At 35.4% G+C, this 13,545-nt stretch overlaps 1 protein-coding gene across 1 annotated transcript in view; it reads left to right on the top strand.

Annotated features, from left to right (window-relative positions):
* Window positions 1-13,545, top strand: part of sh3rf1 (SH3 domain containing ring finger 1) — a 121,085-nt gene that overhangs the window by 104,072 nt on the left and 3,468 nt on the right. The window contains exons 7-11 of the mRNA XM_057841886.1: window positions 3,045-3,172; window positions 5,893-6,063; window positions 10,610-10,872; window positions 10,946-11,220; window positions 11,378-11,694. Of these exons, the coding sequence (XP_057697869.1) occupies window positions 3,045-3,172; window positions 5,893-6,063; window positions 10,610-10,872; window positions 10,946-11,220; window positions 11,378-11,694 (1,154 nt within the window). The remainder of the gene's footprint in view (window positions 1-3,044; window positions 3,173-5,892; window positions 6,064-10,609; window positions 10,873-10,945; window positions 11,221-11,377; window positions 11,695-13,545) is intronic.

Genomic DNA, 13,545 nt, shown 5'->3' with positions numbered 1-13,545 from the left:
GATGACAGTAATGATCATGTTTAAGTGCCATTGATGATAACCCATTTTTACACGCCCCCCTCCGATTTAAATTTTTTAAAAAAATTATTAATAATAATATATACAGTGGGGAGAACAAGTATTTGCCAATGGGTTTTCCCACTGTATCTCTCTCTTTCTCTCTCTATATATATATGTGTATGTATACATATATATATATATATATTAGGGCTGTCAAACGATTAAAATTTTTAATCGAGTTAATTACAGCTTAAAAAGTAATTAATCGTAATTAATCGCAATTCAAACCATCTATAAAATATGCCATATTTTTCTGTAAATTATTGTTGGAATGGAAAGATAAGACACAAGACGGGATATATACATTCAATATACAGTACATAAGTACTGTATTTGTTAATTATAAAAATAAATCAACAAGATGGCATTAACATCATAAACATTGTTAAAGCGATCCATGGATAGAAAGACTTGTAGTTCTTGAAAGAACTTGTTATTACAAGTTCTAGAAATTTTATATTAAAGCCCCTCTTAATGTTTTCGTTTAATAAAATTTGTAAAATTTTCAATCAAAAACTAAACTAGTAGCTCGCCATTGTTGATGTCAATAATTACACAGTGCTCATGGTGCTGAAACCCATAAAATCAGTCGCACCCAAGCGCCAGCAGAGGGCGACAAAACACCAAAAAAGAAAAGTAAGAAGTCGACATAACACTGTGCTGTCATTTTAATCTGTTTGAGCAAGGCGTGTGCGTTAAATGCGTCCAATATTTTAACGTGATTAATTTTAAAAATTAATTGCTGCCCGTTAACGCGATCATTTTGACAGCCCTAATCTATATTAAAGATTGTAAAACGTTAGCATTGCTACATTGAGGCTAATGGAAAAAGATAATGTACTACCCACATTAGCTTGCTGTAAAACATTGGCAGTCTTCTCCAAAACACAAAATTGCAGTTAAAAGGTTACACTTTCAACATGAAAAATTGCTGGTTAACAGCATTTGCAAATGAAAAAAAAAAAATCTATTACTGTCACCACATGCATGACAAAATCAGAAGTGCGCCATTTTTTTTTTTTTTTTTGTATTTTAGTATAACGCTTAAGGTTAGAGGCTTAGCAAACGTACTTCCGGTGAACATATCAAAATAGAAGCATGTCATGTGCAACACGTAAATAACGATTTTTGGTATTAATCTCACATACTTTAGATTCGATATACTAAGAATACCTTTGAAATGACACCCTTTATGAAAAATCGAATGAATCATTTGTCTTCAGATTTGCTAACATGTGCATTTTGCAGGACAAGATGAAAGTCATTTTGGATTAAATGCTGTGTAAACACTTTTTAAGGACTGGATTTTTGTTCTAGCTTTTGATTTTTAGGATAACCGCTTATTTTTTGAAGCCAGAGTTTTGTGTGTCGACCATTTAGGTCATTCTGGTCCTAAGTAGCGAATATCTTATGTAATGACAAACCCACTGTCCTCATATGAGGACGTCTTTTATTACAGAAATAGCTTCATATACAAAACAAAATTTTATTGTGAAGGAATAACAAAGAGAAATGGAAAATGCATTACAAGATTTACTTTTCATGAAAATAATGATGTCTCACTGCTATTGACAACAATCAATTTTCACATTCCTCCGTTTTTTAAATTAAAATAATCATTTCTCTTCTGTTAATTAACAATTAATAGAATATAATAATTAAAAATTCAATTAAAAAGAGTAAATGCAGTTTTTTATTATAAAAATGTTTTTAAAAAAAGTTGAATATCAATTAGTGCCGCAACGATTAATCGATTAACTCGATTATTCGATTAGAAAAAAATATTCAAATTTAATTTTGTTGCCTCGAGTATTTGTTTAATTAAAGTGGTGTTGTAATGGTTTATTTTGAAAGTGTTTGCATGTAGTTTTATTGATTAGGGTGGATACACTGCCTCTTTTCACATGGCTGAATCCAACTGCTCCCTGTTAAGACCAACGTAAGTTAGGTTTTTGTTTGAGCTAATATTTTTTAATGCATTCATAATTTAGTTTATAGGTATATTCACCTGTTTTTTTTTTTGTGGGAACATGTGTCTGAACCATTTGTTTAGAGCATTGTAAAAAAAAAAAAAAAAAAAAACTTTAGCATTTTGTAGCATTTAAGCTAGCTGACTTTTTCTATGTAAGTTAGCCAATTGTTCTTTTGTTTTTCAATTTCATTTTTCAAAGTAAATTTATACCGTTTGAGGCTTTGCTCAGGTATTTTAATTTTTCATGTTCCTTATCCGATTACTTGATTATTCGAACTAACTAGTCCATCGATTAATCGACCACTAAAATATTCGATAGCTGCAGCCCTAATATCAATATTTACTAATGACAATAATTATCACGTTTCATTGCCATTGATGACAATCAATTTTTACTATTTTTCTACCCTTTTAATCAAAATATATTTTTTTAAATTTTTAAAATTTAACATGTAATAAAACTTTTTTAAAAATCAAGAGGATTTGCTGTTTTTTAAAATTGAAAAATATAAACACTTAAATAGGGAATATTAATGATCAGATTTCACCGCAATTAATGACAATCCATTTTTTAAAAATATCTTAACATAAATATAATAATTAATAACAATTTAAGGAGAAAAATTTACCGTCATTGGCTGGCCAAAGCTGCGTTCAATAGACAAGCACACACACACACACGTGGATATAATTATGGCACGTACATGGTAAATGGGGGATTTTGCCATCGTAACAAGTGCCAAGTTGAATTTGACTTGATCCCAGTTGTGATTCGTCATTTCATATGGTCCGCGTTAAATTCTGCTGCTTGTACAGCTGTGCCGTCTCCTAGCAGCGAACAAACAAGCAAAAAGTAGCAAATAGAAGGAAAAGCGGAGGTCAAACGGGATCACTTTGAGAGACACATGGGTCCAAAGGTTTTTCACTCGGGATCCTTTGTTATCAAACAAACAGGAACTGCGGCGCTACTAATAATAAACACCTTCACGGTTTTCTCTTGTCATCCCTGCAGGATGCGCTCCCGCCGCCGCCTCCTCCTCCGCCGCAGTCGTCCGCCGGAGGCGCCGGGTACTCATCGGCGGCGGGGCAGAGGCCCTCCCCCAACGTTGGCGACCAGGGTGGCAGACAAAGACCTACAGTGTGAGTTGGGGAAAACAGTGGTGTCGCTTAGGAAAACAACTTTCTAGCCATCATTTCTGTGTATTATGTGTCATCATAAAGTGAGCCACATACAGTCTGGATCTGTACGCAGTCAAATATGTGGGAAACAAAAAGACAAATAACTATCCACTTTGGCATAGACACGGTTAATCGACTTCGCTCACAATGTTCTGTTGTACAGGATATCACCATGACTCAGTGCTCATGCTTAAAACTAGCTGGTGCCGCTTACCTCTAGATTCCCATTGGAAGTGCTTTGAGTCAGACTTAAACATTATATGGCAGAAAACACTTAGGTGACTTGAAGTTCCACTTTGAAACCACGAATATGGCCAAATTTCAAAATTGTCCTATATGCCTGTGTGATACATCATTGGAAAGCTTAAAATCTCAATTTTCTGGGGAAAGAACATTTTTGAACAGGAGGGCATTTAAAAAAATAAATAAATAAATAAATTTAAACAGCAAGAAAGTGAAGAATTAAAGACGCCATAACTTTAACGAAATATTATGAATCACCGAGTGTCAAGACACGGCTGTGAATGGCCACAGCTGGATTTTATGGGAGAAATATGGTCATATATCAAGGGTCGTGATGCAGAAATCGCAGATATTAAGGAGAGATTCATATATTTACCTTTTTAAAAAAAAAAAAAATTCTCAATTTGTTTGGATCGATTATTTATCATCTAAAATATTGAGGAAAATACGACAGTAACAAAAAAAATACAATTAAGCGATAGTAAGGATAGGAGGTAGATATCCGTGACTTATTTACTGACACTATTTTTTTCATTGTGACGTAATTTGTTTAAAAGTTTAAAATATGCGAGTGAATAATTTTTTAAAGTCGTTTTTAAAAAAAAAAAAAAAGAAAAAAAACTAAATTAGGGCTGTCAAAATTATTGCGTTAACGGGCGGTAATTAATTTTTTAAAAATTAATCACGTTAAAATATTTGACGCAATTAACGCACATGCCCCGCTCAAACAGATTAAAATGACAGCAGTGTAATGTCTGCTTGTTACTTGTTTTTTGGTGTTTGGCGCCCTCTGCTGGCGCTTCGGCCCGAAAGATTTTATAGGTTTCAGCACAATGAGCGAGCATGGTGTAATTATTGACATAAACAATAGCGAGCTACTAGTTTATTTTTTGATTGAAATTTTTCCCCAAAAAATTGAATAAAACGAAAACATTAAGAGGGGTTTTAATATAAAATTTCTATAACTTGTACTAACATTTATCTTTTAAGAACTACATGTCTTTCTATCCATGGATTGCTTTAAGAGAATGTTAATAATGTTAATGCCATCTTGTTGATTTATTGTTATAATAAACCAAATACAGTACTTATGTACATTATGTTGAATGCTTATGTCCGGCTTGTCTTATCTTTCCATTCCAACAATAATTTACAGAAAAATATGGCATATTTTATAGATGGTTTGAATTGCGATTAATTATGATTAATTAATTTTTAAGCTATAATTAACTCGATTAAAAATTTTAATCGTTTGACAGCCCTAAACTAAATATTAGACATCAATTAATGATTCTAAGCTAAAAATGCAGACATTTCGAACAATAAATATAATTACTTACCGTCTTTTTATGGCTGAGTTGAAACAAAAGCGGTTGTGTGAGGTCTGCAAATGGGGATCTCCAGGGTAAAACGGACGAATTAAAAATAGTTTGGGGACTTAATGTGCCATGAATCTGCTATGGCAATATATAGACATATTTTTCTATCAAACACAACTGTTGTTTTGGCTTAAAATACAGCAATTTATTTTAAAGAAGGGTGCAAGAGCAGAAACTGCTTTTTCGCCTATGTCACTCTTCAAAAATGCGAGGAGACCTGTGTTATAATATGCAACTAATGTAATAAACCGTCTGTGGGCTTAAAAAAAATCTTCGTAAGACAAAAACACGATGAGCCTTGAACTCATTTGACTCCGACATCGACCCGCTATAGCAACAATAACACCGTCGCGCCTGTATACGTCATCATACTGCGACACCCAAAATGAAACGTCATCAATAATAAGCCAATAGGAGGACAGCATACTGAAGGGGAGGGGATGGGAGAAATTGTAACCAAAATGGCAGCAGGATCTTGTAGCGTGACATAAAGCAGAAAGCAGGAAGTACATATGGATCTTTTACAGTATTGTATTGTATTTTTGCCTCTCGTGACCTGAAATTTCTTAACAAGAGGCAATATTTTCCCTGAAGATAACGTTTGTTGAGATGTTCGTAAGTAAAGGTACCACTGTATAGCGCCACATAATTATGTCCAGTTGTACAGGATACCACCATGATTTACTGCTCATGCTTAAAACTGGCTGGTGCCGCTTACCTCTAGATTCCCATTGGAAGTGCTATTAGTCAGACTTATATATTTTTTTTTGCTTTTCTACATCCCCCAAGGCAGCATCCACATACCTGCTTAGAATTAGACCCCCACCCCCGGGCCCGCTCCGCCGCCGCCATCTGCATCCGCTTGCGCGCACACATCCGACATCTCCCTGGGATTTCGTGCCGACAACATCCCAGCTGTGACTCCTCGCCGGCCCAGTAGAGCCGTGACCCGCAAATTCCCTGTCACGGGAGTGGGAATTGAGGGGGGGCTCTGCTGGAGGAGACACAAACTTCCTGTATTCGGTTCTCACGGAACGTGTCTTTGTTTTGCAACCGCAGCTATGTGGCCATGTTCCCCTACGCACCCCGCAAGGAAGACGAGTTGGAGCTGAGGAAGGGCGAGATGTTCCTGGTGCTGGAGCGATGTCAGGACGGATGGTTCAAGGGCACCTCCATGCACACCGGCAAGATCGGAGTCTTCCCGGGGAACTACATGAGTCCGGTCAGCAGGTCAGTCATAGGAAACCATCTTTTTTTTAGTCAGTTGTAGGGGCGTAACGCAAGTCATGGTCTGGTACAGGGTCACGGTTCGGTACAATAGGAAAAACAAAAGGGCTTTTTTTTATCACAGCATTTTAAATTTGTTCTATTGGGTAAAACTAAAAAACAGCTGTCATTAAAGTGCAAAATAGAGATGAAACGATATATCGGGCCGATATTTGGAAATTTGACGTATATCGGTATCTGCCTTTTTTTAATCTGACCAGCCGATATGAAAAAATCCATAAAAATAGGGATCGCACCATTTTTCCGAGGATCGGAAGCGGGTGAAAAGGATCGGCTTTTAAATTAACGAAGTATATATTTTAGGGCTGTCAAAATTATCGCGTTAATGGGCGGTAATTAATTTTTTTAATTAATCACGTTAAAATATTTGACGCAAATAACGCACATGTCCCGCTAAAACATTAAAATGACAGTAGTTTAATGTTCACTTGTTACTTGTTTTTGGGTGTTTGGCGCCCTCTGCTGGCGCTTGGGTCCAACTGATTTTATGTGTTACACTATGAGTGAGCCTGGTGTAATTATTGACATCAACAATGGCGAGCTTCTAGTTGATTTTTTGATTGAAAATTTTATTAATTTTGATAAAACGAAAACATTAAGAGGGGTTTTAATATAAAATTTCTATAACTTGTACTAACATTTATCTTTTAAGAACTACGAGTCTTTCGATCCATGGATGGCTTTAAGAGAATGTTAATAATGTTAGTGCCATCTTGTTGATTTATTGTTATAATAAACAAATACAGTACTTATGTACAGTATGTTGAATGTATATATCAGTCTTGTGTCTTTCCATTCCAACAATAATTTACTGAAAAATATGGCATATTTTATTGATGGTTTGAATTGCGATTAATTACGATTCATTAATTTTTAAGCTGTGATTAACTCGATTAAAAATTTTAATCGTTTGACAGCCCTAAGAACAATATATTTAAGCAAATTTTAGCAAGACATTCTGTGCGTCACATTTGCTTTATTATTTTTTTTAATTAATCATTTCAACAATCTCACAACTAGCCTTTGTGAGACTTTCGACTCTCGGGCTCTTGCGAAATACTACTGTGAAATAAAGTAGCTTCACGTTGCTTCAATTTCTCACAACGTATCTTCTCTGTAATCTTGTCGTACATGTCAGCGTGTCTTGTTTGGTAATATCGCCTCACATTGAACTCTTTAAAAACAGTGACTGTCTCTTTGCAAATGAGGCGGACACAGTTGTTGCGTATTTTTGTGAAGAAATAGTCCAATTTCCACCTATCCTTGAAGCGTCGTCCGTCACAGTAAACTTTCTTTTTTTTTTTGTTGATTGTCGTCATTTTAGAAAATTTGGAGTAAAGGGTCACATGGGGTAATGTTGCTACAAGTGCTGCTGCCTTTTAATGGGTAAATGAGGAGCAGCATTTAGTGTGTAAGCTACTTCATATGCTGGTAGCAGTACTGTTGACCAATTTATTAAGTCTGTGTGCGGGCCAGACGTTATTGATTTTAGGACAGAGGCTGGGAGCTGGATGAAATTTGACCACGAGGCGCATTTGTCCCAACTTTGGACATGTCTGATTTAGGCGCATTACCTCTACTTCCGCCCACTGGATTGGAGGAGGACTAACTCCGACACGTTTTTTTTCTTTTTTTTTTTTTAACATTCAAACTAGGGCTGCAGCTATCGAATATTTTAGTAATCGAGTAATAGACTGAAAATTCTATCGATTAATCGAGTAATCGGATACAACTTTTTTTTTTTTTTTTAGGTAAAGAGCAATTATAAATATACATGAGAAAAAAAAGACATTTAATCCAATATTGAATCATTTTCAGTCAATCAATGTCTTTATTTTCGATGTACATTGTTGAAAACAGCCAAGAATTGCATCTAAGATGTGACTAGAAACACAAATTCACTGCTTTCACTCCAAAAACTTCTAGATCTTTTAAAAAAACAAACCTATTTCTTACCTAAAAATGTAAATACGCTTGATAACACACATCACTTGAAAGCTACGTGTTTTTCCCCACGTGTTTCAATTTAATTTCCATTTGTGTCAAGCTATTTTTAAGTTTTAGTTAAGTTTTAAGTTAGTCTAAACTGTAATTACTGGTAGGATTTTGAGTTTTTGCAGTGTTCAAAATAAATGTATGATTCCAGCTGTATTGGAGCACATTTATTCAGCAATGACTACTGAGCTAAAACTGACAGTTAGCTTTATTATGTTTTAATTTTACACCCTCATCACTCTAAAGCGCTATGTTTTTACAGATTAAATAAAGCCTGTATGTAAGACACGTTAGCCACGCATCGACAGTGGTCATAATCAATAGAAACCTAGCCCTCCGAAGGGCTAACGTTACATGAGCGAGTGACAGTGACGTTATATTTATTAGCGATGAGAAGTCTACTGCTTAAAGATGGCGGCAGACGCGGCCGAGTCTGTCATATCGCATCTATGCGATATCTATTAGACTCATCTGACACTACCTGCTACCAAACTAGCATTATGCGGGCGTAGTTTTTAGCAACGTCGGCGTAGTTTGTAGCGGCTGTCGGCTGCGGTAAGTTTTTTTTTTATTGCTTCTTCCTCTACGTACGTGACGTCAGCGAGTTGTCCCGCATTACAAGTAGTCCGGGCAAAACGTGATGCTTAGAACTGGCAAAATTAAACGATTCCTCGAGGTGAATAAAATTACTCGGATCAGTTTTTAAACTCGAGTTGCTCGAGTATTCGTTTCAGCTCTAATTCAAACATATTCTCCATCTGTCTGTGTGTACCGAACCGTGATGCCTGTACTGTGACAGTACAGGACGAATATAAATACCGTTACGCTCTTAGTCAAGCGCTGTAATTCTCTAACTATGAGCCACCAGTATTTCCCTCGGCTTTGGCCCTTGCAGCTTACAGTCCAGTACAATTTATTTATGGATTTTCAAAGGGTAATAAGCCATACATATTTTGGTGTGAATATCATATAATACTACATTTTGGACACCTACGATTTATAGTCCAGTATAGTTGTAGTTTTGTTGTAAAGTTTGGTGGGTGTAGCTTATAGGAATTCACTCCCTAAACCCATCTGTACCTGTTCAGACCTTCCCACATTCAAAAAACTGTTAAAAACTCACCTTTTTAAACTAGCTTTTAACTTATAATTATTTTCTTTATTGTTTTGTTCTGTTCACGTTGTTTGCTGTTGTTTGTTCAACCGTAAAGCGTCTTTGAGCATTAGTAAAAGCATTCTACAAATAAAATGTATTATTATTATTATTATTATAGTTAGTTGCCACCTTATAGTCCAAAAATTACGGTAATTGCCGCTTATTTTTGTAATTAGTTCACTAATCTGTTTTTATCTGAGTTCTATATTTTAGTTGCAAATGTGTTTTGGAAATAGAAAAACTTTGCGCCAAAAAAAGCTGGACTATGAATAATATATAACGATAATTTTCTTAAGAAAAAACAGATTTTTGCAAATATGATATTTTGATTAATTGGACAGATAATCAGCATGTTTGTTTTTTAAACCCTTTTTACAACTTTTTTTTAAAGATAAAAATAAATTTAAATTACAGCAAAAACTGATCAATAAGTTTTTTTAAACCGCTATGTTTTTATACTAAAAGTATTAATTTTTATTTATATATTTTTGTATCTGACTTTTTTTTCTGGAAAAATCCATAAATGCAAACTTTAAAAACAAAAAAGGAGAATATTTCTTTTTCTTTTTTACGTTTAAATTACTTTAAAAATAATAGTGCATTAAAATACAAATTAATTATTTTGTGCTAATATATAATAATAATTTATTTATTTTAGAATACTTTTTCCCCTGTTTTTTTCATCAGAAAATATAAGAAAATTAATTAAAATAAAATAGATAATACTGTTTTTTTTCCGTTTTTTTTTTTCATCAGAAAATGTAAGAAAATTAATTAAAATAAAATAGAGAATTACTATAAAGAAGCCCAATGAATATTTTTTGTATATTATTATCTATTATATACGTGTAATTGGCTATAAAAATATTTGTTCAATAAATTTCTCTCGATTATTCTGTTAAGTCAATTAATCGTTGCAACCAAAAGAAACATTGTTCATTGGCCATAATTTTTGAAAGCTATTCAATTATTAGTGCAGTCCTAAGCGATTTAAAATGTTGCATCGGCGCCATCGTGTGGCATCATAAGTTTTGCTTTCATCTCTGTTGCTTTTACTTCTAAGGAATATTTTGTCGGAATATTTTTGTTATCGTTGAACATGTAAACCTACAAACTCCATTATTCATCCCTAATCTAATCCACATTGCACATTTGGAAGCAGTTGAAATGCACGCGCACGCCCACTCAACATGTTCACATCTAAGTGTTTTAGGTCGTAATTTAGCGTGTTTAAAAGGGCTCGCGCTACTTTTTATTCAACCACTTTGAAATCTGGAACAAATTTCCCTTCCTTTTTGACCTTTCTGCTCGTACCCCCCTCGTGCGTGCTTGTTGTAGGACTGCATCGGGGAACGGCCAAGCCAAGGTGGCCATGAGTCTATGCACGCAGGCGGGCAGAGGCATCACCATCGTCAGCCCCTCGTCCGGCCATCACGGAGCCGTAGCGGCGGGCCCCGACTCGGCCAAACATCCCGCCGCCGTTCAGCCCGCGGCGGCTCCAGTCACGACGGCTCAGACGGCCACGGGCCAGCAGCCCAAAGCGCCGTTACACGTCAGCTCGCAGATGACCGTCAATCAAGCTCGCAACGCCGTCAGGACAGGTAAGTTCAACCAGCTCGGTGTTCAGCGACATTTGATTTAACCGACTGGTAAACTATAAAATTCCATGTCCAGCCGCCTGTCACGGCCAGGAACGACCTACGGCGGCTATCCCGCCCGTCCACTTGGGCGCCTGCCCGCAGCCGTCCGCCGGCCCCGCTCAGGGATGCGCTCGGGCGGCCGCGGCATTGGGGTGTGCCGCCGCCTCACTCACCCCGCCCAATGTTAGCGCCGCCTCCTTGGAGGGCGAAGGTTTGAGGCCTGTGCCCATCCTGACAGGGAACGGCGCTGCTCTCAACGCCGCCGCCACCAGCGCCGCCCTGGCGAGCCGCCTGGACAAAGACATCAAGGTAGGAAATAACACATTCACATTTCTCTTTTAACTTCAATACTTTGCCATCTTTATTTAAAAGTTTGATTTGAAACAACAAAAGTCTGTTTGCTGTTTAGAAAGCGTTGCAAAAGTTGTTTGTAGTTTGATTCCAATTCGTTTTGTTGTTACTACAGAGAGAAAAGAAAAGTCTCCTGAAGCTGCTGTCCAATAAGAAGAAGCCCCGTCAGTCGCCGCCTTCCTCGCCCACACTGGAAGCGGAGCAAGCCGCCGTCGGAGAGTCGGTCCAAGGTGCGGCGGGCCCCGAGGCCTCCCCTCCTTCCGGCCCGGATCCCGACGCCGCCGTGCCTTCCTCGTCGTCGTCGTCGGACCCCTCCTCCAATCGGAGGAACGCCGCCCCGGACGGAAACGCTCCTATTGCTCCGCCTCCTCGCCAGCCTTGCTCTTCGCTGTCATCATTGCAGCACGACGCCAGGCCTATCATCTGCGAGAGGTACCCATTGTCGTGATTGGAGCTGTCAGGTTTATTCAGTTAATCAAATGTTTTGAATGTCCATTTAACGTTGAAAAGCATTGTTGTCTAAATCCTTTTTCAAGCCTCATGCTGGTATATTTTGTTGTTGTTGTTGTTGTTGTTGTTGTTGTTTTTTAAGTTTTAAATAATTGAATCAGAAATTTAAAAAAAAGAACAGTAAATTTGTTTTAATCAGATTATTTTTCAAATACTATATTTGCATAAAATAAAAGCTATGTGGAAATGTTCTTTTTTAAATGTTATAAGGAAAAAAGAGTAAATATTGTCATATTTTTATTATTTTGTTCATTCTTTAAAAAAACTTAATCCATTTTTTTTGTTTGGGGGGGTAAATATTGTTTCTTTTTCCCATTTATTTATTTATTTATTTTATTTTGAACAGAGAGAGCCAACAAAAGGGGGAAATTTTAAATTTTCTCATGTCTGTGGTCATCTATAAATGCAGAATGACAATATAACATGTTGTTATGACATATCATGATACAACATAACGGTATAGCATGACGTTATAATATGGTTTAATAGATTTCATAACATCATATATCATGTTATAACATTATGTTATAACATGTTATAACATGTTACAACATAATGTTATAAGATGTTATAACATGTTATGTTATAACATGATATAATATAACGTGTTGTTACATGTTATAATTTTATGGGATGTTATGTTACAACATAATGTTGTGACAACATGTTATAACATAATGGAACATATAACATCCCATAAAATTATAACATGTAACATATGTTATGACATTGTTATAACATAACATTGTTATAACATGTTATGTTACAACATGTTATAACATGTTATAATATAACGTGTTGTTACATGTTATAATTTTATGGGATGTTATGTTACAACATTATGTTGTTACAACATTATGTTGTAACATAACATGTTATAACATAATGGAACATATTATAACATCCCATAAAATTATAACATGTAACATGTTATGACATTGTTATAACATAACATTGTTGTAACATATGTTATGACATTGTTATAACATTATAACATGTTACAACATGTTATAACATGTTGTAACATAACATGTTACAACATAATGTAACATGTTGTTACATGTTATAATTTTATGGGATGTTATAATGTTACAACATAATGTAACATAACATGTTATAACATAATGTAACATAATTTTATGGGATGTTTTAATATGTTAAAACATGTTATAACATCACATATGTTATAACGTGTTACATCATAATATGTTATAACATCACATAACACGGTATAACATAGCAACATGTTATAACATCACATAAAATGTTATAACAATGTTATAACAACCTGTTTCAATATGTTACAACATTATGTCTTAACGGAACATAACATATTACAATATGTTATAACATGTTACATAACCAGCTTTCGCGCCCTCTGTACATGGCGGATTTTTTAAAAATATATCAATAAGTTGTAAAAACATTCATGTACTTTAGTTACATCTACGTTTGCACACTTACACACACGTATCATATGAGAACGAGTGAGAGAACAAATGTACTATTGTATTATGTATTATTAATAATGTATTATTTATATTCTTTACACATTATTTTATGTTATTGTTATTAATGTTATTATTTTATTTACGTGTTTAAAACTATTCTTCCACGTTCTAATGATAATCTATGCATTTATTGGATTTTATTTACACTTATACACACATACCAAAAAAATGTATGTTAAAAATGGGCAGATGACACTTCATCACGGTTTTTCACTTAACGCAGTCTGTTGTGGTCCCTATTAGCAGCAATAAGTGAGGGATC

Source organism: Corythoichthys intestinalis, chromosome 7, assembly GCF_030265065.1.
Source record: "Corythoichthys intestinalis isolate RoL2023-P3 chromosome 7, ASM3026506v1, whole genome shotgun sequence".
Classification (NCBI taxonomy): Eukaryota; Metazoa; Chordata; class Actinopteri; order Syngnathiformes; family Syngnathidae; genus Corythoichthys; species Corythoichthys intestinalis.
The sequence above is the reverse complement of the archived record's forward strand: the minus strand, read 5'-3'. Positions and strand labels throughout refer to the sequence as shown.